At 37.6% G+C, this 25,789-nt stretch overlaps 1 protein-coding gene and 2 pseudogenes across 1 annotated transcript; all 3 read left to right on the top strand.

The window, feature by feature from the left end:
• Nucleotides 1-9,676: 9,676 nt before the first annotated feature.
• Nucleotides 9,677-10,618, top strand: LOC113886248 (olfactory receptor 8G1-like). The gene has a single exon (XM_027532305.1). It carries the CDS (start codon nt 9,677-9,679, stop codon nt 10,616-10,618), a length of 942 nt encoding a protein of 313 aa, XP_027388106.1.
• Nucleotides 10,619-16,774: 6,156 nt separating this feature from the next.
• LOC113886021 lies at nt 16,775-17,770 on the top strand (annotated as a pseudogene).
• Nucleotides 17,771-23,347: 5,577 nt separating this feature from the next.
• LOC113886571 lies at nt 23,348-24,043 on the top strand (annotated as a pseudogene).
• The last annotated feature ends 1,746 nt before the right edge of the window (nt 24,044-25,789 follow it).

The following is a 25,789-nucleotide window of genomic DNA, read 5'->3' as shown; positions in this document are numbered from 1 at the left end:
CTTCACTCACTTGTGTTGGGGGTCTATGTTAACTTATCACTACACTCCTTTCAATAATTTTATTAAAAATGATATATATTGATACTTGTATATAAGGCATTGTACCAAGCACTGTATTGAGTTTCCAGTCTAGTACAGAAGAAAAGCCAATAAATAACTCATAATAATTGATACAGAATTAAGCATGTGCTAAACGTAAACTTGAGAAGTGTATTCCTCAGCACATAAAAATGGTCTTATTAACTGGGTTTTCATTATTAAAGCCCTTAACTTAATGACTTAACTATTGAATAAATTTCATCAGATACACTGGGAATGTGTAGGAGAAGATAAAGAAATATAATGAGTCAAAAAAAAGAGATTCTACCAAATGCTGTTTTGTGTAATTGTTAAATCATGTGATACCTGATACCTGGACATAAAATTAAAAGATTTTGTTGTTGGGTGATGTAAATCATTGAATGACAGAAATTTATTGAAACTTTATTTGGAGACCTTGGAAAATATTGATATTTAGGAGTTAATATCTAGTAAAACTTTCAAATTTCAGTATCATTGTATGTATTTAGGTAGAAAAGAGGAACAAGAAAATGTCTTAAGGAAAAAAAATTAAAAATCCCAGCCATCATAGCAGGAATGAAAGTGCTGCTGAAACAAAAGATATAATGAAAAGAAACTCAATAGATTAAAAATAAAATAATAGTGACAAAATTTAGTTCTTACCAAGGGTATGAGACTGTGCTAAGCATCTCATCAGTTCAATTCAGTTCAGTCACTCAGTCATGTCCGACTCTTTCCGACCCCAAGAATCGCAGCATGCCAGGCCTCCCTGTCCATCACCAACTCCCGGGGTTCACTGAGACTGACGTCCATCGAGTCAGTGATGCCATCCAGCCATCTCATCCTCTGTCGTCCCCTTCTCCTCCTGCCCCCAATCCCTCCCAGCATCAGAGTCTTTTCCAATGAGTCAACTCTTCACATGAGGTGGCCAAGTACTAGAGTTTCAGCCTGAGCATCAGTCCTTCCAAAGAAATCCCAGGGCTGATCTCCTTTAGAATGGACTGGTTGGATCTCCTTGCAGTTCAAGGGACTCTCAAGAGTCTTCTTCAACACCACAGTTCAAAAGCATCAATTCTTTGGCACTCAGCTTTCTTCACAGTCCAACTCTCACATCCATACATGACCACTGGAAAAACCATAGCCTTGACTAGATGGACCTTTGTTGGCAAAGTAATGTCTCTGTTTTTGAATATGCTATCTAGGTTGGTCATAACTCTTCTTCCAAGGAGTAAGCATCTTTTAATTTCATGGCTGCAACCACCATCTGCAGTGATTTTGGAGCCCCAAAAAATAAAGTCTGACACTGTTTCTACTGTTTCCCCATGTATTTCCCATGAAGTGATGGGACCAGATGCCATGGTCTTCGTTTTCTGAATGTTGAGTTTTAAGCCAACTTTTTCACTCTCCTCTTTCACCTTCATCAAGAGGCTTTTTAGTTCCTCTTCACTTTCTGCCATAAGGGTGGCGTCATCTGCATATCTGAGGTTACTGATATTTCTACCGGCAATCTTGATTCCAGCTTGTGCTTCTTCCAGCCCAGCGTTTCTCATGATGTACTCTGCATATAAGTTAAATAAGCATCTCATAGGAATCATTTATCTGAATATACACAGAAGGTAGATTTTAGTATTTCTGTTTTTCAGAGAGTTGGAAAGTAGACATATTATCTCAAGACCGCACAGCAAGAATGGGGTTGAATTGAGGATTCAAACCTCTATCGTCTACCATATTCAGGACCCATTAGAAGATAATAGAAATACATTTAATCCAACTACTCACTAGGTGTGTCATTAAAGAATATCTATTATGTACGTGATTATTCTGTCTGTGCTCCAACTTTTATGACTGTCAGCTCAGGGTGTTCTGATGATAGGGATGTTTGTCTTTGCTGTGAAACCAAATATTTCTTCCCATGGTGAGGCAGTTAATTTTACCCAGTCTCTTGAATGTATACAATAAGTTCAGTGCCTCTCACTGCCATGTGATGAATGTTGAAATAACTGTCTTGTGCCACATGAATTTTTGATTTGCCAAAAAAAAATATTCTCAGTTGTTTTAAACATCTTAAAATAACTGATTTCTAGATCATATTTAGGAAACTGTGTAGCTTTTCCTATATCACACAGTATTTTACTTCAAACTGAGCACAATAGCCAAATATCACTTGAGTGTTAAGAATATGAATTTCTATTTTCTAGAACCTACTCATTTCCTTTGCTAATCTAAACTAAATATACATTGGTCTTTAAAAAATACATCACACTGTTGAGTAGTATTGAATTGACACTAAAATTACTTATTTTATTTTGCATGTACTTTACTCATCCACATCTCTTCCATCTTTGCATTCTATTGAGAGCACATGCAAAATGCATGACTATATTTTAAAAAGGTTGGCATACCAAACACCTAGTGTTTGTGTTCAAAAGAACTTTATGATTTGGAGAATAGAATCATGTTTTCATCTCCACCATTTAAGTCATGAAGTCCAAATTGCATAGATCAATCTTGGTACACCGATGCCCTGGTCACAGTGTTGGAGTACATGACTTGTATTTAGGTCATTATACTCTCATCCCTAACATCATCCAAATTAGAATAAGAAGAATGGTTCCTGGGGTGGAAAAACCTATTGAGGTATAAGCATGATGTCTGCCAAGCAGTTGCATTTCTGCCCTCTGGAGTCAAAGTCCAGGGAGAAGGAAGCTGGGACATTAAAGCATCAGATCTCAGGTGAAGTGATACTGGTCGTCACATTTCAGGTATTTTCAGCTGAGATGTTACTAAAGACAGCCCCAACTAATACAGCTACTTCCACAGACTTGTGAATCCTCCTGCATTAATTATAGAAAGCATACACTACTATTACTTATTATAAATGGAAGGAAAATGCTATGTTATTTGACATGCATGATATTAATATGTCAACAGAGAAACTTGGAGGAAAGAAGAGTACTCAGAAATAATACTAGAAATCTTCATGTTGACTGACTTTAAAAATCTATAAATTGTTGTTTCTCTTAAACTTTATGAAATTTCTAAGTTATAAAGTTCTTGATGTTTATAATTTCTATTCTAGTTCAACCAGAATGATTGTTTGTCCTCGAGTAGTAGGAGATACTGGAGAATTCCCTGCATTATGTATGTCCTCTGATGAAGGATAAAGAATGATCTCCACAGAATTACTCTCTGCCTCTCTCTCTCTCTCTCTCTCTCTCTCTCTCTCTCTCTCTCTCTCTCTCTTTCTCTCTCTCTCTCAGAAATACATTCATTTTCTGTTTTTTTAATTAGAATCTGCTGAGAAGAAAATGGAACCTGGAAATCACTCCTCAATGAGTTCATCCTCGCTGCCTCACAGTACAGCTACAACTCCAGCTGCCCCTTTTCCTCCTCTTCCTAGGAATCTGTGTGGTCACAGTAGTGGGGAACCAGGGCATGATCACACTGATTGGGGTAAGTTCTCACCTGCACACCCCCATGTACTATTTCTTTGGCACTTTGTCCTTTATTGATCTTTGTCAATCCACTGTCATTACCCCCAAAATGCTGGTGAACTTCGTTACAGAGAAAAATGTCATCTCCTACCCTGAATGCTTGACTCAGCTCTATTTCTTTCTTTTTTTTATTATTGCAGAGAGTTGTATGTTGGCTGAAATGGCATATGACCACTACGTTGCCATCTGTAACCCCTTGTTTTATAATGCCATCGTGTCTTATTATAGGTGCTTCCAGCTCACAGCAGCAGTTTATGTCTCATGAAACATTCAGTCGACATTCCATACTTGGCTTATCTCGAGACTCTATTTCTGCAAGGCCAATGTGGTTAACCGTTTTTCTGCAATGCTTTTTCACTCTTGGAGCTATCCTGTTCTAGCATCTATTTCAACAAATTTTTGGCTCTAGTCTACAGTTCTTTCAACGTCCTGATTTCTGCCTTAATTATTCTTATCTCCTACATCTTCATTCTCCCAAAACCTTCCACATACACTCCACGGAGGGCAGGTCCAAAGCCTTTAGCACCTGCAGTTCCCACATCCCAGCTGTTGCTGTTTTCTATGGATCTGCAACATTCATGTACTTGCAGTCATCATCTGTGAGCCCATGGACCAAGGGGGTCATATAAAGACAAGGGTTTTATACCTGCTCTGTGCCCATGCTGAACCCTCTGACATAGACTCTGCAGAATAAGGATGTCAAATTGGCCCTGAAGAAAATTCTGGACAGTGGAAAATGTAGATGAATAGTGTTAGTGTCATATCAGAAATAAACTTTTGCTTTACTGAGATATGTAATATTTTAGTTTTATTGTTCAAGTTTTTGGAAATTCAGGATCATTTTCCATACAATACATTTTCCAAATACCCTTCAGGCTAAAACCTTTGAATTTGTGTTATATGACTATTTATGGAGAAATATCAAGAATAAAAGTCAGAGACTCTTGAGATTTAAAGTTTCAGTGTAATATTAAGAAAACAAAAACAAGAATAACTAAGATGATCATCATAAAGTAATGACATATTATTATTGAGCTAGTATAAAATATCAAACACTGTGCCCAGCACTTTATATTAGACAACTTTCTTTAATATTTATGATATTCTTTCAAGGCAAGCCCTAGTATTGATTCCATTTAAGAGATGAATAAATTGAAGCTTGTTGACTTTGAGTAAATGTCCCCATAGTCCCAAACATAATAAAGACAGAGGTTAGAATGTCTGGCTCCAAGAACTGTGATTTTACACAAAGTAATCTATTCAGTTCAGTTCAGTCGCTCAGTCGTGTCTGACTCTTTGCGACCCCATGAATCCCAGCAAGCCAGGCGTCCCTGTCTATCACCAACTCCAAGAGTTCACTCAGACTCACATCCATCGAGTCAGTGATGCCATCCAGCCATCTCATCCTCTGTCATCCCCTTCTCCTCCTGCCCCCAATCCCTCCCAGCATCAGAGTTTTTTCCAATGAGTCAACTCTTTGCATGAGGTGGCCAAAGTACCGGAGTTTCAGTTTTAGCATCGTTCCTTCCAAAGAAATCCCAGGGCTGATCTCCTTTAGAATGGACTGGTTGGATCTTCTTGCAGTCCAAGGGACTCTCAAGAGTCTTCTCCAACACCACAGTTCAAAAGCATCAATTCTTCGGCACTCAGCTTTCTTCACAGTCCGTCTCTCACATCCATACATGACCCCTGGAAAAACCACAGCCTTGACTAGACAGACCTTTGTTGGCAAAGTAACGTCTCTGCTTTTCAACATGCTATCTAGGTTGGTCATAACTTTTCTTCCAAGGAGTAAGTGTCTTTTAATTTCATGGCTGCAGTCACCATCTGCAGTGATTTTGGAGCCCAATAGCCCCATGTAATTGTGGGTAAGTGTAAGGCCTTCCCAGTAATTTCTTTCTACACATTAAGCATCTACTTTTTCTGTGAGATTGTATTGCTTTTTGTTAGATCTCTCCAATGTGATCTTCACTTTTATTTCATTTGATTTAATGAAAACAATCAAAATATTTCAAACTTGTGTTGATCAAGCAAAAAGACCAAATGCAGAGTGATTGCAGAATCTTATGATAAGACTTATCAAAGACATTCAAATTATCATATTCAATACCAACAATTTCTACACAAGGAGCCCAACCCATTTTTATCTTTACACCATTAGTGTTATACTGTTTAGGTAACAGGTGCTTCCCTGGTGGCTCAGCGGTAAAGAATACAGCTGCCAATGCAGGAGACGTGGGTTCAGCCCTTGGCTGGGAAAGATCCCCTGGAGAAGGAAATGGTAACCCACTCCAGTATTCTTGCCTGGGAAATCCCATGGAGAGAGGAGCCTTGCAGGCTACAGTCCACAGGGTTGCAAATCGTCCATCCAACACAACCTTGCCACTAAACTACAACAATAAATGTATGTTAACAGCTACTCATAATAACCCCAAATTCTGTGAGCTGTATTACTTTCATGAGGTTCATGCCTTTTGCCATGTAAGTTATAAACAATTGCCATTTCTTGTCAGTTTTATCTTGGAAACATCTCTTATCTCCCTTCATATTGCTCCTTTTTAGCTTCTGGGCATTAACATGTGGTAACTATAAATTCACATGAAACTCTGAATACCCAGTTGTCTTCTGACTCGTCTCAGGTCAAACCATCTTACTCATTACTGACGGATCAACATTCTTTGGGTAGTGTGCTGTCTTATTCAACTATAGTGTCCAAATATATGACTATGACTATGTTTATATATATATAACATAATTTATTTACCACCCATGTATTTCATTATCCATTCATTCATCAATGTCAAACATTCATCTTCAACTATTTCATATTATTTGACTTAATTTTCATGTGATTTGTCTTATTATTTTCATATTATTTGACCTAATATTCATCAATACTATAAAAGAAGGTAGAACGGCTACAATTAAAGCTTCTATCTTAGGCAAGATTCCTAGTCTGTTATATATAGTCCAGAATATATAAATTTATATATAAATTAGCTAAATCAGAACATATAACCTGTCAGAAATGAAAGAATGGCTTATATGGATCTCTTCATATTTTTAATTTCTGAATAATATAGGAATGATCTCTTTACTTCTTGTTTACATTCTTTCTATATCTGACCTTTACCAAATTCCAAATCTCTTTGTCACTTCTTTTATTTGGCACATTGAAGCAACTTCAATCATATTCTGTTCACTTATACAGTGGCATTCCAGACACACAGTATTCTTCTCCAAACATATCAGAATCCTGCAGCCATAGCAAACCCAAAGCTAAAAGATTTTTGGTGCATGGGTATGGTGGATTTTCCTTGAATCTGAAAGAACTCCAGTGGAAGGTATTTAAAACAAAAGATCCTCTAGAACCTTGTTTCTCAGAGTGGTCGATAGACGAGAAATAGTGGTAAAATCTGAAAGATTTTATTGAAAATGTATAATCTCAAACCATACACAAGACTTACTATCAGAATCTGCTTTTGATCAAGATCTTTAGGTTATTCCCATGCACATTAAAAGTTAAGGAGCTTTTGAAAAATATTGATATCTGACCTCACACCTAAAATTTTGTCTTTATTGGCATAGGGTTCAACCTTGGTATTGAAATTAAAAGCAAAAAAAAAAAAACTTCCCTGATAAGTTTTTTTAATGAGTTTAAATGAGTATCTAAAATTGAGAAGCATTAACTTCCCTTGTGGCTCAGCTTGTAAAGAATCCACCTGAAAAGCCGGCGACCTGGATTCGATCCCTGGGTTGGGAAGATCCCGGGGAGAAGGGAAAGGCTAACCACTCCAGTATTCTGGCCTGGAGAATTCCGTGGACTCATAGTCCATGGGGTCACAAAGAATCAGAAACAACTGAGTGACTTTTACTTTCAATGTAACAAAAGTATAAACTGGTAAAAAATAAAAATGAGTCTTCTTATATTTAACTATAAGATTTCTCCTGACTTGAGTGTGCAATTTACCTTGATTCAATCATTTCTAAGTATGTTTCCAATTTTCCTGTTTTAGAACAAAAAGTGAAAATACAATATATAAGAAGAGAGGAAACATGAAACATAAGTGCCTAATAAAATGTTTTATATATGTAGCTTAGCACTAGAATCATTAATAGTGAGCACCTAAAAAATCAAAAATTAAGTCAATATTCTGAATTCTTACCCCATAACTTTAAATCCAATAACATATAGATTGGACTTTGAATTAATATGTGTTTTTGTATTTACATGTAAAATGAGTTAAATACATTTTTGCAAGCATAAATGATTTACTTGATCATATTAAGAATTGTTGCCATTTTAACATTAAGATAACTTGTCAGAATGTTGCCCAATCCTCTAAAACCTTTTATTCACAGAGTGGACTAGGAACAACTAGAACTGGCCGGGAGCTTGTATGAGATGCAGAATCTCAAAATCCCAAATGCTCCTGAGAAGGATCTGATGCTGGTTGAGGATTTTATTTTGAAAAAATCTCCAGTTGATCCTGTGAAGAAATCTTGGTCACTAATTGTTGAGTTCAGGATTGACAGAGAATTCCTCTTGAAGGAAAAAAGTTAGACAACTGGGGACATGTCAACTGCAACTGCTTCTTTCTCAAGAGCTTGTCTTCTGAGAAAAGGAAGTCCTTGGAGAGTATTTGACTCCATGTTATTTACTGCCTGGCTTATACGAAATCCACGACACACCTTCATAGCACAGTGATCACAACCACTCAGGGGAGAACTGAGAAAGGTGCAGATGTTTGCTACCTTGAGGCTGAAGAAACACACACTGAAGACTTAGAATTAGAGATGCTGACCTGTGATGTAGACCAGCTTCAAAAGGGGCTGTGCCAGCCCTCTCAACACTAAAGACAGCAGAAAGCTGGGTACCTATCATTCCTGACACCAATACAGAGCTATCTTCTGAGTCAAAGGAAGCATGTTGCAAACAAAATTTGGTATTGAGATTTCCAGCAAGAAGAAAGGTGAGTGTATTAAACTCACATCTGTGGCTTGAGACTATAAGTCTGGAAATAATACCATGAAAATTCAGGTAAATATTCTCATACATTTGTGTATGGAATTACTTATAAAATCCCATTTGTATCCCCCTATGTCCTAAACACTATGCAATTTACTTGCTATACAGAGGAGAATAAGTATGATTCAATGCATCAACTGACTTAAAATATATCTCAAATCTAAAAATGTGCTGTTTAGAAATAACAGTTTTCTGAATGTAAAGTGGGAAAGTCAAATCAATTACAAGGTGTTGGAGAATGTTTGCATGATGATTTCTAACTTAAGTAAGATGGAAAAGAAAAGAGAACATATTTACAACACAACAGAGACAAAGAGAGATGGTAGGACTATTTCATGTGAAAAAAAAAAAAAGACAGACAGCTGCTGCCTGCTTCTCTTTTAGCCTTCACTCTTTTCCAGCATCAGGGTCTTTTCCAATGAGTCAGCTCTTCGCATCAGGTGGCAAAAGTATTGGAACTTCAGCTTCAGCAACAATCCTGTCCAATGAATATTCAGGGTTGATTTTTATGGCACAAATAGAAAATGGTAATACTGACATGACATCATAGGGTAGATGGATGAGGCAGTTTGTGGCTGAGGATGATGAATTAAAAGACTGCCACACTTTAAATCCCATCTATAGACACCATCTCTATATGTTGCTGTATATGTTTATATATGCACATACATACATGTATATATGTGGATATGCGTATGGTTATGTATGTACATAGTTTGACTATGTACATTATAGTATGTGTATTATAGTACGACTTACTCATCTATTCATCAGTTGATGGACATAAATTTGAATTGTTTCCAATTTTCATTGTTATGAATAAAGCTGCCATGCATGTTTTTATGGTTATAAACATGGCTAAATGCTTTAATAGAAAATATATTTATTATAGTTGAAAATGAGGCTTTGCAAGTATTGAATGTAGATGTACTTTCCTTCCATAAATAGACCCAGACTTAAGTGATTATGTAGGTGGAAAGGATGCCAAAACTGTGAATCATTTATATGGAGCACTCTATTCCAAATGAAAAAGAATGTAATGAATTCCCTCCAATTAAAGTGTTTTACTCTTTCCCCTCCAGAGACTACATAAATGGAAATGGCAGCAGAAAATCACTCCTCAGTGACTGAGTTCACCCTCGCTGGGCTCACAGAACAGCCACGACTCCAGCTGCCCCTTTTCCTCCTCTTCCTAGGAATCTATGTGGTCACGGTGGTGGGAAACCTGGTCATGATCACACTGATTGGGCTCAGTTCTCACCTGCACACCCCCATGTACTATTTCCTCACCAACTTGTCCTTCATTGACCTCTGTCAGTCCACTGTCATTACCCCAAAAATGCTGGTGAGCTTTGTGACAGAGAAGAACATCATCTCCTATCCTGAATGCATGACTCAGCTCTTTTTCTTTCTTGTTTTTATAATTGCAGAGTGTTACCTGTTGGCTGCAATGGCATATGACCGCTATGTTGCCATCTGTAGCCCCTTGTTGTATAATATTACCATGTCCCATCAAGCCTGTTTCTCCCTCATTTGTGGAGTGTATGGGATGGGACTGGTATGTGCATTCTCTCACATAGGCTGCATGCTTAGGGTTCATTTCTGCAAATTTGATGTGATCAACCATTATTTCTGTGATCTTCTGCCTCTCCTAAAACTCTCCTGCTCTAGCACCTATGTCAATGAATTACTGGTTCTATGCTTTGGTTCACTTAACATCTTTGCCCCGATCCTGACCATCCTCAGCTCCTACATCTTCATCATTTCCAGCATCCTCCACATTCATTCCACGGAGGGCAGGTCCAAAGCCTTCAGCACATGCAGCTCCCACATCTCAGCTGTTGCTATTTTCTATGGATCTGAAGCATTTATGTACCTGCAGCCATCATCTGTGAGCTCCATGGACCAAGGGAAAGTGTCCTCTGTGTTTTATACTATTGTTGTGCCATTGCTGAATCCCCTGATCTACAGCCTCAGGAATAAAGATGTCAATGTTGCCCTGAAGAAAATGCTTGACAGAAGAAAGTTTTTGTGACCAGACATAACATGAGCATGATATTTTAGATCTAGTCATTGCTTGTTACACCGAATGGATGTATGATTCTCTTATTTCAAAATCCTTACCAGAGCTTAAAATCTGAGTTAAGAACAAAATTCCATGCTTTGTTACATTGCTCAAACCAGTGTGCCTCCTACTATGCCATTTATTGTTTTCAGTGTGTACTCGCATGCTTACTGTCCAAAATGTACTATCTGCTGTAATGTTCATAAAGGTTACCCAATGCTTGTATTTTACTGCCATATCTGTGGGACCTAAGATAGCTCCTGAGACTAGAAAGTCCTTGACAGCTTTCTTATTTCCTTTTTAAAAACATTTATGGGAAGCCATATATATCTCACACTGTCTTTGTCCATTACTTTCTCTAATTAGCTACTTTTAAAAGTTAAAATCAATTAAATTTCTATTTGACGAGTTCTTCAAAGATCTGCAATAAAACTGATGACATCATAAATTATTTCTATACAAAAATTTAGAAGAATGAACATAAGTAGCTTCTGTATCAAACCCCAGTGCAGGTAATATAACTTGTGAACAGCTGATTTCTAGGATGGTACGGGGAGGGAGGAGGGAGGGGGGTTCGGGATGGGAACACATGTATACCTGTGGCGGATTCATGTTTATGTATGGCAAAACCAATATAATATTGTAAAGTAATTAACCTCCAATTAAAATAAATAAATTTATATTTAAAAAAAAGTTAAAAAGCCAATATTCCTGAAGCAAAACTTGGGTTTTCAAGCATGCAACCTACATGTGTTAAAAAATAATATGTATGGTTGGTATCTGATGGGTCAACATAACAAATCTGCAGATACATTGGTATCTGGAACTCAAATACTCCAGTCCAGATTACCATGGTTTCCTATACCCAAACAGAAGAACTTCACCTATATTGATATTGAGAAAATTCTTAGTATGTAGAATTTTACCACATGTAAATTATAGTTCAATAAATTTGGTTTTAAGATAAAGAGAAAATATGATGCATTTTGCTATATTATTGCAATCAGAGTTGTGGATCTTCCTAAATTGTGACCTTGAACCAGAACATGATTTTTAATTACTCTATAGATTAAGCAAACAACAACTAGTAAACTTTTTCACATTAAGTGACATATCTCTATATTATTCCTCAATATTTCTTTTTTTATAGAGTTAGATAAAGTCATTAACTTATTCTACTTGTTAGGAACTTTTCATGGGGTTATGATAATAACCAGTTGAAACCTTCCTGCAGCCTGCATGTTAAAATATTTCAAGTACTACTGCTATATAAATATATCATGGCATCTAAAATACAGTTAATATATGTCAAGGAGAAAAAAATTGTTCAAATATTGCACACAATTTTTTCTGTTTTTTTTTTTTTAATCTCTGGTGTGAAATCACTTTAGAATGTTCCTTTAATGCAGGTCTAAAAGTTTCCTAAAATTCTGAATTCTTATATAGCTTGACATGAAATTCACCAGAGTTATAATAAGATCTATCCCAGCCTTGCTTCCAACCTATAATCTAACAAAAATGATAAATTATAACTATATGACACTATTAAACACTAGAGAGTCAATGTGAGAAAAGGGAATTGTTAATTGTAACTTTTCCCAAGAGTTGATACTTCTGGGATATGATCCTAGTGGGAGATCATTAGCATTATCTGTTCCTCATCTGACTCTTAGCATCAATACTCAGATTATAAATCACCATTCACATCAACCAACATTTGCATGGGGCCATCGACTTCAACAGAAGTCAGGACCAGTGACTCAAAATTATTACAACAGAGTCTTCTAGGTTATGACCCTACAACAACAAGAAGTCCTGCAAGGTTAGAACTTAGAACTATCCCACCTGCATCACCAGAACCATTTTCCCTACAGAGAAATAGAGGAGAAGAATACACAGCTCTGGTGTTTTGGGGACAAAGAGGGATGTATCTGAATCCCAGTCCAGGACTTTAGAAAGTTGAATCTTCTGTTCTAGGTCCCTCAGATGAAAAGATGTGAGTAGCTATTTTTCTGTCTCTATCTCTCCTCACTCTAATATCCACACTCCCTGAGGAGCAACTGTTCCCTTAATCATCTCTCTGTCCCCGCTGTATAAAAGTATGGCCAGTATTTCTTTGTTTACTCATTTCAACTCACGTAGTGTGAGAGCTTTGTTCTCTTGTGTTGGAGTCTATGTTAACTTATCACTACACTCCATTCAATAATTTTATTAAAAAATCATATTTATTGATACTTGTATATAAGGTATTGTGCCAAGCACTGTATTGAGTTTACAGTCTAGTACAGAAGAAAAGCCAATAAGTAACTCATAATAATTGATACAAAATTAAGCACATACTAAATGTAAACATGAGAAAGGTATCCTCAGCTCACAGAAAAAGTCTTATTACATGGGGTTTCCATTATTAAAGCCCTTAACTTAAGGGCCCTAGCTATTGAATAGATTTCATCAGATACACTGGGAATGTGTGAGAGAAAATAAGGAAATATAATGAGTCATAAAAGAGATTCTGTCAAAGCCTGTTTTGTATAATAGTTAAAACATGTGACACCTGGTGGGACATAAAAATAAAAGTTTTTGTTGTTGGGTGATATAAATCATTGAATGACAGAAATTTATTCAAACTTCATTTGGAGACCTTGGAAAATATTAATATTTAGGAAGTTTATATTTAGTAAAAACTTCAAATTTCAGGATCATTGTATGTATTTAGGTAGAAAGGAGGAACAAGATAATGTCTTAAGGAAAAAAAAAAATTCCAGCCATCATCAGTTCAGTTCAGTCCAGTCGCTCAGTTGTATCCATCTATTTGTGACCTCCTGGACTTCAGCATGCAAGGCCTCCCTGTCCATCATCAACTCCCAGAGTTTACTCAAACTCATGTCCATTGAATCATTAATGCCATCCAACCATCTCATCCTCCGTCATCCCCTTCTTCTCTTGCCCTCAATCCTTCCCAGCATCAGGGTATTTTAAAATGAGTCAGTACTTCATATCAGGTGGCCAACTATTGGAGTTTCAAATTCAACATCAGTCCTTCCAATGAATAATCAGGACTGATTTCCATTAGGGTGGACTTGTTGGATTTCCTTGCAGTCCAAGGGACTCTCAAGAGTCTTTTCCAACACCACAGTTCAAAAGCATCAATTCTTCAGTGCTCAGCTTTCTTTATAGTCCAACTCTCACATCCATACATGGCTGCTGGAAAAACCATAGCTTTGACTAGACAGACCTTTGTTGGCAAAGTAATGTCTCTGCTTTTTAATATGCTGTCTAGGTTGGTCATATCTTTTCTTCCAGGGAGCAAGTGTCTCTTAATTTCATGGCTGCGGTCACCATCTGCAATGATTTTGGAGCCCAAGAAAATAGAATCTGTCACTCTTTCCACTGTTTCCCCATCTATTTGCTATAAAGTGATGGGATCAGATGCCATGACCTTCGTTTTCTCAGTGTTGAGTTTTAAGCCAGATATTTCACTCTCCTCTTTCACTTTCATCAAGAGGCTCTTTAGTTCTTCTTCGCTTTCTGTCATAAGGGTGGTGTCATCTGCATATCTGAGGTTATTGATATTTCTCCCAGCAATCTTGATTCAAGCTTGTGCTTCATCCAGCCCAGCGATTCTCATGATGTACTATGCATATAAGTTAAATAAGCAGGGTGACAATATGCAGCCTAGACATACTCCAGCCATCATAGCAGGAATGAGAATGCCACTGAACCAAAAGATATAATGGAACAACCTCAGTAGATCAAACTTAAAATAACATTGACAGTATTAAGGTCTTTCCAAAGGTATGGACCAGGCTAAATATCTCATAGGAATCATTTATCAGAATTTACATGGAAGGTAGATTTTATTGTTTCTGTTTTTCAGAGAGTTGGAGAGTAAGCGTGTTATATCAAGACCACACAGCAAGAATGGTATTTAGCTGAGGATTCAATCTCCTACTGTCTAACATATTCAGGATCCATTAGAATGAAGATAATTGAAGTACATTAGCTCCAACTACCCATTAGGTGTGTCCTTAAAGAATATCTGCTATGTATGTGGTTACTCAGTCTGTGCTCAAATTTTTATGATCGTCAGCTTGGGGTGTGTCTGATGATAGGGATATCTGTCTTTACTGTAAAACCAAATATTTCTTTCCATAATTTGAAGCAGTTAATTTTACTCAATCTCTTGAACATATAAGATAAGTTCAGTACCTCTCACTGCCATATAATGAACATTGAGATAACTGCCCTGTGTCACAAGAATTTTTCCTTTGCTGGAAAAAAAATATCTTCGGTTGTTTTAGCCATCCTAAAATATCATATTTCTAGATCATATTTATGTGCAGCTTTTACTTTATCACACGCAGAATTTTACTTCAAACTGAACACAATAGTCCAAACATTGCTTGAGTGTTAAGAATATGAATTTTTATTTTCTAGTACCTACTCATTTCCTTTGCAAATCTAGACCAAAGGTACACTGGTTTTTTAAAAAACATATCACTGTTGACTAGTATTGAATTGACACTAAAATTACTTATTTTATTTTGCATGTACTTTACTCATCCACATCTCTACCATCTTTGAATTCTTTTGAGAGCATGTGCAAAATACATGATTATATTTTTTAAATGTTGGCATATCTAACACTTAGTGCTTCTGTATAGATCAATCTAAGTACAGTGATGCCCTGGTCATAGTGGTGGAGTACATGGCTTGTATTTAGGCCATTATATTCTCACCCCTGAAAATAGATGGGGAAACAGTGGAAACAGTGTCAGACTTTATCTTTTTGGGCTCCAAAATCACTGTAGATGGTGACTTCAGCCATGAAATTAAAAGATGCTTACGCCTTGGAAGAAAAGTTATGACCAACCTAGATAGCATATTCAAAAGCAGAGACGTTACTTTGCCAACAAAGGTCCATCTAGTCAAGGCTATGGTTTTTCCAGTGGTCATGTATGGATGTGAGAGTTGGACTGTGAAGAAGGCTGAGCACTGAAGAATTGATGCTTTTGAACTGTGGTGTTGGAGAAGACTCTGGAGAGTCCCTTGGACTGCAAGGAGATCCAACCAGTCCATTCTGAAGGAGATCAGCCCTGGGATTTCTTTGGAAGGAATGATGCTAAAGCTGAAACTCCAGTACTTTGGCCACCTCATGTGAAGAGTTGACTCATTGGAAAAGACTCTGATGCTGGGAGGGATTGGGGGCAGAAGGACAAGGGGACGACAGAGGATGAGATGGCTGGATGGCATCACCGACTCGATGGACATGAGTTTGAGTGAACTCCGGGAGATGGTGATGGACAGGGAGGCCTGGCCTGCTGCGATTCATGAGGTCACAAAAAGTCAGACACGACTGAGCGACTGAACTGAACTGAAGATTATCTTATTTAGAATAAGATAATCTATAGGGTGGGATGGGGTGGGAAAACCTATTGAGGTATAAACATGATGTCTGCCAAGCAGTTGCATTTCTGCCCTCTGGAGTCTAAGTCCAGGGAGAAGGAAGCTGAGACATTATAGCATTACATCTCAGGTGAAATGATACTGGTCATCAGATATTTTAAGTTGAGATGTTACTAAAGAAGACAACCCCAACTAATATAACTACTTTTCAAAGACTTGTGAATCCTCTCTTGATTAATTATAGAAAGCATACACCATATTACTTATTATAAATGAAAGGAAAGTTCTATGGCATTTGACATTGATGATATTAATATATGAACATAGAAATTTGGAGGAAAGATGAATACTCAGAAATAATACTAGAAACATTTCTTTTCACTAACTTTAAAAATTCATAAATTATTGTTTCTCTTAAACATTATGAAATATCTTAATTACAAAGTTCTTGAAGCTTATCATTTATATTCTAGTTCAACCAGAATGATTGTTTATCCTACAGTAGCAGGATATACTGGAGAATTACCTTCATTATGTATGTCTTCTGATGATGGATAAAGAATGATCTCTGCAGAATTATTCTCTGCCTCTGACACCCAAACACACACACACACACACACACACACACACACATATATATGCATAAGCCTTTCTCTCTCTCATACACACATACACACACACACACACACACACACACACATACATACACACGTACACTCATTTTTCTGTTTTTTAAACTTAGAACCTGCCGAGAAGAAAATGGACCCTGGAAATCACTCATTAGTGACTGAATTCATCCTTGCTGGGCTCACAGAACAGCCACGACTCCAGCTGCCCCTTTTCCTCCTCTTCCTAGGAATCTATGTGGTCACGGTGGTGGGGAACCTGGGCATGATCATATTGATTGGGCTCAGTTCTCACCTGCACACCCCCATGTACTATTTCCTCAGCAGCTTGTCCTTCATTGACCTCTGTCAGTCCACTGTCATTACCCCCAGAATGCTGGTGAACTTTGTGACAGAGAAGAACATCATCTCCTACCCTGAATGCATAACTCAGCTTTACTTCTTCCTCCTTTTTGCTATCTCTGAGTGTTACATGTTGGCTGCAATGGCGTATGACCGCTATGTTGCCATCTGTAGCCCCTTGCTGTATAATATTATCATTTCACATCAGGCCTGTTTCTCCCTCATTTGGGGAGTGTATATGATGGGATTGATATGTGCATTCTCTCACACAGGCTGCACGCTTAGAGTTCATTTCTGCAAATTAGACATGATCAACCATTATTTCTGTGATCTTCTGTCCCTCCTAAAGCTCTCCTGCTCTAGCACCTATGTCAATGAATTACTGGTTCTATGTTTTAGTGCACTTAACATCTTTGCCCCCAGCCTGATCATTGTCAGCTCCTACGTCTTCATTATTTCCAGCGTCCTCCACATTCCTTCCATGCGAGGCAGATCTAAAGCCTTCAGCACATGCAGCTCCCACATCTCAGCTGTGGCTATTTTCTATGGGTCTGCAGCATTCATGTATCTGCAGCCATCATCAGTCAGTTCCATGGATGAAGGGAAAGTGTCCTCTGTGTTTTACACTATTGTTGTACCCATGCTGAACCCCCTGATTTATAGTCTACGGAACAGGGATGTCAATGTTGCCCTGAAGAAAATACTAGAGAGAAGAATATTCTTCTGATCAGAAATAATACGAGAATGAAGTTTTAGTCTCTGTAACTGGCTATTTTATTGTGCAAGTTGATATTTAATTTTAGCCCACATGTCAATATATATTTATTAACATATATCCATACATTTAGTGGCATTCTATTGACATTATTTCACATTGTATGGCCTGTAATGCCATTTGTCTCTGAGTTTTTCTCTCATAAACATCACTGAGATACAGATTAAAAGAAATAGGATGATGTGGATACATGTGCCCACTAAAGCCGTCAGCACCGTCCCTCCCTCTGTTCTTGTCTACAATTGATAATAAACCTTCTGTTAATGAAATATCTTCTAGAAGTTATCATCAATATTCTTTCTTCTGTCCAAAAAAAAAACACACAAAAAAACCAGCAAATATGCTATCAGTATAATGACTGTAATCTCTAACTTTTGCACATCTAATCTGGAAAAGTGTCTTTCCCAAATCCTAACTTGTGAATATCTGATTTCTCAAGTCATTAAGTTGTGTTGATAACCAACCTTGGGCTTGGAAAAAATTTCTACATATGATCCCAAAATCCTAACTCATAAGAAATTGATAGTGTGGATTTCATCAAAATTAAAATATTTTGCTTTTCAAAGACAGTGTTAAGAAAATAAAAGATGGTTTTAGATAAGTGTATACACTTTTATTTTTACATCTAATATATATGTAGATAGATGGATAAACAGTAATATCCAGGTTTCATATTTTGCTTTCTTAAGTGGCACTTTTTTATGATAAATGAAAACTGCCTGACCTACTATAATTCATTATCCAGCTTAGTGTATTATGTATTTTCTTTAAGTCTTTTTTACAATATCCTTTTTTGTTAATGTTAGGTAATTCTAAGAATCCTAGAGTTTGCCTTGTTTCTGATGCGTGACTGGACTCTAGAAAACAAGTGTGAATCTATTACATAATTCTGGCACTATACCGGAAGCCACATCAGCCACAAACCCTAGAGTGAACCCTAGATCTTCCTTTCCAAACTCGGATAACTCTTCCATATGTATAACCTTTCATATTTACAAATCATAAGAAAAAAGTACTCTTCCCTTCTGGGTCACATTCAATTCAACATCTTTGAGGTATCAGGGTTCAAAGAACCATGCTTGACTTTTTCCTCTTTGGTTTTCTTGACCAATTTCTACCACCCACCCATGCACTTACAAAAGAAATAATATGTGAATACTTACTTTATATACTGAGCATGTCAGGCTTACCATTACCAAGTCAATGGGTTGCTAATCCAGGCAACTCAGGGTTACAATTGAAGATGCTGTCACTGGATGTGTGTGTGTGTGTGTGTGTGCGCACGCACGCACGCTTGCACAGTTGCCCAGTCATGTCCAACTCTTTGAGGCCCCATGGAGTGTAGCCTACCAAGCTCCTGTGCCCATGGAATTTTTCAGGTGAGAATACTGAAGTGGGATGCCATTTCTTACTCTAGGGGATCTTCCAGATCTAGAGATTCAACCCACATCTCCTGCGGCTCCGGCATTGGTGAAACCCCAAAAGAGGAGCATCAAATTTATCATTCTATTTGACTTAATGATAGCTTCAATTGCTTTTTCACAAGCAGTTATTTATGTTGATGGGAGAGAACTGAATTACAAGTGGATTTTGAACGTCATTTTAACACATGAAGGAAGTTAATTAGTATAAATTATTTGTGAAAATTTATTTCCTGATGCTGGATTTAGGGTGTTTAAAGGCTCATATTCATAATTCATAAATCATCGTGGATTCAATCAAGTCTATTAGAATGTGAGAACCAGACACATTCATTTCTGTACTTTCTTTGTTACCTGTATTCAAAACTACTGGAAAGTGGCTTCAGAGATTTAATCAGAACCAGATGAAAGTTAATATTCATACACATTTGGACTGAAATGCATTGATGAGCAGGTCTTCTTCCTTCAGCTTTCTCATATTCTAAGAAGGGTTTGTTAGGTCAGTCAGACCCATCCTGAAACATTTTATTACATAATATAACTTCTGTGATCTTCAAAACACATAAGAGAATATAAAGATCTATACAAAATGTACTCTGTATAGATCTAGAAGACAGATCTGTAGACTCTTGAAAATAACTTGATTGCTGCCTAGTTGATATGTGAAAATAATATGATTTATAATAGATGCTACACTGTTACATCGGCACACTAAGGCAAGTTATTATGAACCAGTGGTGTCTCAGGAATTGTTGGAAATGGTGTATAACATTTGAAATGTTATAGTTTTGAAATGTGGAAAGAAACTGGCTTTAAAAAGGCAGATGCCAGTGTTTGCCCCTGCAGCCTCTTTTGTTGATGAAATTAGACATTTATTATTATAAATGAGTTTCTGCAATGACAAAATGATAGACATTTAGGGAAGATAAATATTATAATAATTAATAAAGTTTTGTACTTAAATATTTGTGAAAGTTTCCTTTTCTGAATTGTCCAAGAGACACTACACTCAACAGTTCTCATGATGTTGGTTAGAATCATAAGAAAATATCATCACTTATGATGATTTAGCCAGATCAGCCTGTCTTCTTTTTGCTTTTCAGGAATGCTTGAAGTCTATAAACCAAGGGAAGAAGAACTATGGCATTAGATGGTATTAATTCTGCAGCATGCTCATTCAGAGTTTCAGCTCTTACCCTGGAAAGGATAACATACAAATCTATAGCATCATCCACAATACTTAGAGTGAACCCTAGATCTTCCTTTCCAAACTCGGATATTTCTTTCATATGTATAACCTTTCATATGTATGGATCATATGAAAAAGTATCCTTCCCTTCTGATTCACATTCAATTCATCAGTCTTTGAACCCTACTTGACTTTTTCCTCTTCTGATTTTCTTGATCAATTTCTACCACCCACCCATGCACTTACAAAACAAATAATATGTGAATACATACTTTAAATAAATGCTTTTCTGTTCATGTAAATGGACAAACTTGCAAAAGTAAAAATCAACACCCAATTAGAGAGGTAGGATTTATTTCTATGAGTGAGACTATTTCAGGCCAGTTCAGTGGGGGAAATATCTGCAAAACTTGCAGAATATTGGAACTCATAAATAGAAGTGAACTAAAGAGATAGGCTGATATTTCTTGATGCAAATTTTCATTGATGCTGCACCATAATCTCAGATATCCCCTTGGGAATTGTCCTCAAGAAATGAAATTTCTCTGTAGCTATGAAAGTGAAAGTGAAAATGACATCGCTCAGTCATGCCCAACTCTTTGTGACCCCATAGACTGCAGCCTACCAGGCTCTTCTGTCCATGGGATTTTCCAGGCAAGAGTACTAAAGTGGGTTGCCATGTCCTTCTGCAGGAGATCTTCCCGACCCAGGGATTAAACCCAGGTCTCCCACATCGTAGACAGACGCTTTACTGTCTGAGGCACCAGGGAAGAATTATGTACCTATGGGACCTATTGAAATATAATATGTTGTTGATAGACTCACCTCCCTCTCTGGAGCTACAATCTAGTACCTTAAATTTTTCAGTGGTTGTGGGGGTGCCTGGAAGACTTCTCCAAATCTTAAGAATGAATCTATGAGTGGTTTTTCAGTCATAAAAGGGCAATTGGTGTCTGTATGGTCTTTTTTTTTTTTTTTTTTTTTTGAGGAAAGAACACTAAACTTGGAATCAGAAGATCTGAGTATGACTTGCTCTTCACTTTTTAGTTTTAGAAAAGTTTCTAACTCTCTGAATGTCAGTGTTCTTTTTTAGAAATTGGGATTCATATCACTACTTCACAAGGATTTTGTGAGAATTAAGAGATAATAAAATTATATTATAACAAATAAGCAATATAAACATATCTTTATTTAAAAGTATCATTATTATGAATGAATGTTAGAAAGGCAGAATTACTAACTCAGTTCAGTCATGAGTAACTTGCTCAGTTGTGTCTGACTCTCTGCCACCCCATGGACTATACAGCCCATGGAATTCTCCAGGCCAGAATACTGGAGTGGGTAGCTGCTCCCTTCTCCAGGGGATCTTCCCAACCCAGGGACTGAACCCAGGTCTCCCACATTGCAGGAGGATTCTTTTCCAGCTGAGCCACAAGGGAAGCCCAATAATACTGGAGTGGGTAGCCTATCTCTTCTCCAGGGGATCTTCCCGACCCAAGAATCAAACTGGCTTCTCCTGCATTGCAGGTGGATTCTTTACCAACTGAGCTATCAGGGAAGCCCAATAACTCAGCAGATGTTCCTACTGTTCTTTGTGGGAGATCTGACTCTACCATCTAAAGATGTAGGAACTTGGTCAATTTTCTTAACTCTTTGTACCTCAGTTTCCTAATGTAAATAGGAATTAACCGTACCTACCTCAGAGAATTGTGGAAAGGACTAAAGGTGTTAATGTACATGAAGCATTCAGCAGTGCCTGGACATATTTCTATTAACATAACTCCGGTTTTGTCTCTTTTTTAATTAATTAATTTTTATACTTTAAAAAAATTGCAGTATAATTACTTTACAAGCATGTTGTGTTAGTTTCTACTATGTAACAACATGAATCAACTATATACAACAGATTCTTACTTCCTAAAAAAAAAAAAAAAAAACTACAGACCAAACACAAAAGCATCCCAAAGAGTTTCTGCCATTTTAAGGGACTCTTGCTCAGTGGTATTCTGGCCTTCCCTATGGCACATGTCTCTCTTTTATTAAAATACATTAAGAATGGTATTAAGCTGTTATTGTAACTTTTATACCTATATTCATAATTCTTATTGTTAGGAGGTAGATAGATTTATCATATTTAAATCAAAGCCATCTGCTCACCAGGAGAATCACTTGTTAAATGTCTGCCTCTTCAGATATATTTGAAAAAATGAACAAGGTAATAAAGGCAAAGAATTTCAGAGGATATTAAGGGTGGAGGTAGGAAAAATTTGCATTTAAATTAGGAAGGCAAGTTCTTCATATTTGAAAGAATATCATCCTACAAATAATCAAACCCTTATCATGATGAGAACACAACACTTAACAAGGCGACTCAGGCATTAATTTTTTCCTATACTGAAACAAAATCTAACTTTTTACTAGTTCCACTTTTTTACATGTTATTCACCATGGATAAGCACACAGCACATCAACATACCAGCTCTCCAATTATTTGAATATGAGCATCAGGTCTCCGCTTCTCTAAGTAAAATTTCCTGGGAGCTTTCACAGCAGAGATGTTAGAAGTTTAACTGCAATCAGACCCGAGTTTTAATCTCAGATCAGTTATTTTCCAGCTACGTGATCAGCTTCCTAAAAACTCCCCGTGCTTTTTACATCTTCTTTTAATTAATAAGGTTGTTTCTGAGACTTAAATTTAAAAATAAAAGAAACTAAAGCATTTTCATATGGAATTATTTAAAGTCACTTTACATTTTTATAATCTTCCTTTAAAAATATTTAGTTTATTAATGTTGTTTTGTAAATTACACTTGCTAGAAGGACACATAATGAGATAATTAAATAATTGCTTGTCCTTTATTAAATAGCTTCCGAGTTTGACATCAGTGCTGATACTTTGGAGACCTGTATTCTATTTTGAAGGCCAGCATTCTAACACAGATGAGGAATGCCTCGGTGGTGACTGAGTTTATTCTTCTGGGAATCCTGCACACAGAGGACCTGGAGACCATGCTCTTTGTCCTGTTTCTGTCCTTGTACATCTTCACCCTTATGGGGAACCTGCTCATCCTACTGACAACTGTCTCCTCTGCTCGGCTGCACACTCCCATGGACTTCTTCCTGTGTAAACTGTCTGTGTGTGACATATTTTTTCCCTCTGTGAGCTCCCCTAAGATGCTCTTCTACCTAGCAGGGAACAGCTGAGCCATCTCCTACCCAGGCTGTATGTCCCAGCTCTTCTTCTACCACTTCCTGGGTTGTACCAAGTGTTACCTCTACACGGTAATGGTCTATGACCACTTTGTTGCCATATGTTACCCTCTGTGCTGCACAATAATCATGACTCACAGAGTGTGTGCCATCCTAGCCATGGGCACCTCATTTTTTGGATGTATTCAGGCCACCTTTCTAACTATGCTTACCTTCCAGTTGCCCTACTGTGGCCCCAGTGGGGTGGGCTATTACTTCTGTGATATCCCAGTGATGCTGAAGCTGACTTGTGCAGATACCTTGGCCCTGGAGGTGGTGGGGTTCATCAGTGTGGGTCTCATGCCCCTCAGCTGCTTCTTTCTCATCCTCACCTCCTATAGCTGCATCATTTGCTCCATTCTTCAAATCTGATCTACCGAAGGCTGACTGTGTGCTTTCTCCACCTGCAGTGCCCACCTCACTGCCATCCTCCTCTCCTTTATGCCAGTGGTTCTCATCTAGCTACAGCCACCCGTAATCCCTGACTTAATGCAACTGTTCAGGTCCTGAATAACCTTGTCACCCTCATGCTAAACCCCTTGATCTACAGCTTGAGAAATAACAAAGTGAAATATTCTCTGAGAAAGTGCTAGAGCAGGTGGCCTTAATTTCCTAAAAGTGATAGAGGTGACTCCACATCGCTTGTGAGAGGAATTTGCACAGATATTATCTCTGTTCCCTTTTACTACAGATGAAGAAACTAAGATTTGGAGATATGAGGTGAATTTCTCCAGGTCACACAACTAATAAATTGCCCTACTCAGGAGGGATAATAAGATATCCTACTGCTCCCATTTGGCAATAAAAAGCCTAGGCCTCTGTCCCTCACTGTTTGTCTTCCTCTCCTCTTAATCTCTTGTTCCCTTCTCCCTTACCCTAGCACTTCCTCATCTTGGCTGAGGATTATATGATTATATGATCATAATCATATAATGATTATATGATCAACCTCTCAAATGCCTGCATCAGATAAGCCCTCATTTGAAGGTCTAGGGATCGTAAAAAAATTGGAAGGTTTCAACCATATGGCTTCCAGTGGTACTCTGCAACTTCTGAAATGAAAAGAAATTGTTAAAGGAGAAAGACCTCTGGGTGAGACCTCAGGACCTTTGTCTCCTAATGACTGAATCATAGGTATCAATGAACTGTATCAACCACAAAGTCTGTCTATTGGTCTTCAACCTGAAAACAAGATTTGACTGGGATTTGAAGTTGTAGATGAAAGAGAATGTGAAGAAGGTAGCCAGGGGGAGTCTGTGAAGGGGTGACTAGCTCTGTGGCTTTTCAGTATTCACAATTTTAGTTTGTCTTTATAATCCTGAGCACAACCAGCAGCCCATGCAAAATCTAAACTGCTAATGGTCTATGGTTTTGGATCCTTTGCTTACCAGAAAGTTGTGACTTTAGTACTGTCCCTTAACTTTGCTTTTTCTTTGTCTAATGGGCACAGCATGAGATATGTGCTATTCTAGCCCAGGAAGAGATTTGAAGGGAAGTGAAGGGGGAGATGAGAATAGAAGGGGGTGATGGGAAGAGAAAGGAGTGATTGGAAGAGAAGGGCGTAATGTGAAGAGAAAGGCATGATGGGAAGAGAAAGGGGTGATGGGAAGAGAAGGAGGAGAGGTAGAGACAACTCAGTTCTGCTTTTGTTTATTTTCAGGATCAGAGTTCAACGTTGTGTTTAAAAGTTCATATCAGGGTGATGAGATGATACATGTTTTTAAAGGAAAGTACATTTCCTCTGGTCATTTCTCTTAAACCCTATGCCTTTTATTCTGTCTAACAGAAATGCTCCTTCCAGAGTATTTAGCTGCTCAGTCATGCAGTGTTAGCTGCTCAATCGTGTCTGACTCTTTGTGACTCCCGTGGACTGTACTCCGCTAGACTCCTCTGTCCATGGAATTCTCCAGACAAGAATACTGGAATGGGTAGCCATTCCCTTCTCCAAGGGATCTTCCTGACCCAGGGATTGAACCTGAGTGTCCTACACCTCAGGCAGATTCTTTATCATCTGAGCCATCAGGGAACCCACTAAAGACCCAATTAAAATATTTCCTGTTGAAACTTTATTTATACTAAGCAAGTCAGGCTCTCATTTCCATGTGTTTTAAGACTTAACAAAAACATCCCTCC

Source organism: Bos indicus x Bos taurus, chromosome 29 (assembly GCF_003369695.1).
Source record: "Bos indicus x Bos taurus breed Angus x Brahman F1 hybrid chromosome 29, Bos_hybrid_MaternalHap_v2.0, whole genome shotgun sequence".
Taxonomy (NCBI): domain Eukaryota; kingdom Metazoa; phylum Chordata; class Mammalia; order Artiodactyla; family Bovidae; genus Bos; species Bos indicus x Bos taurus.
Note: the sequence above shows the minus strand (reverse complement) of the source record. Positions and strands in the feature narration are given on the sequence as shown.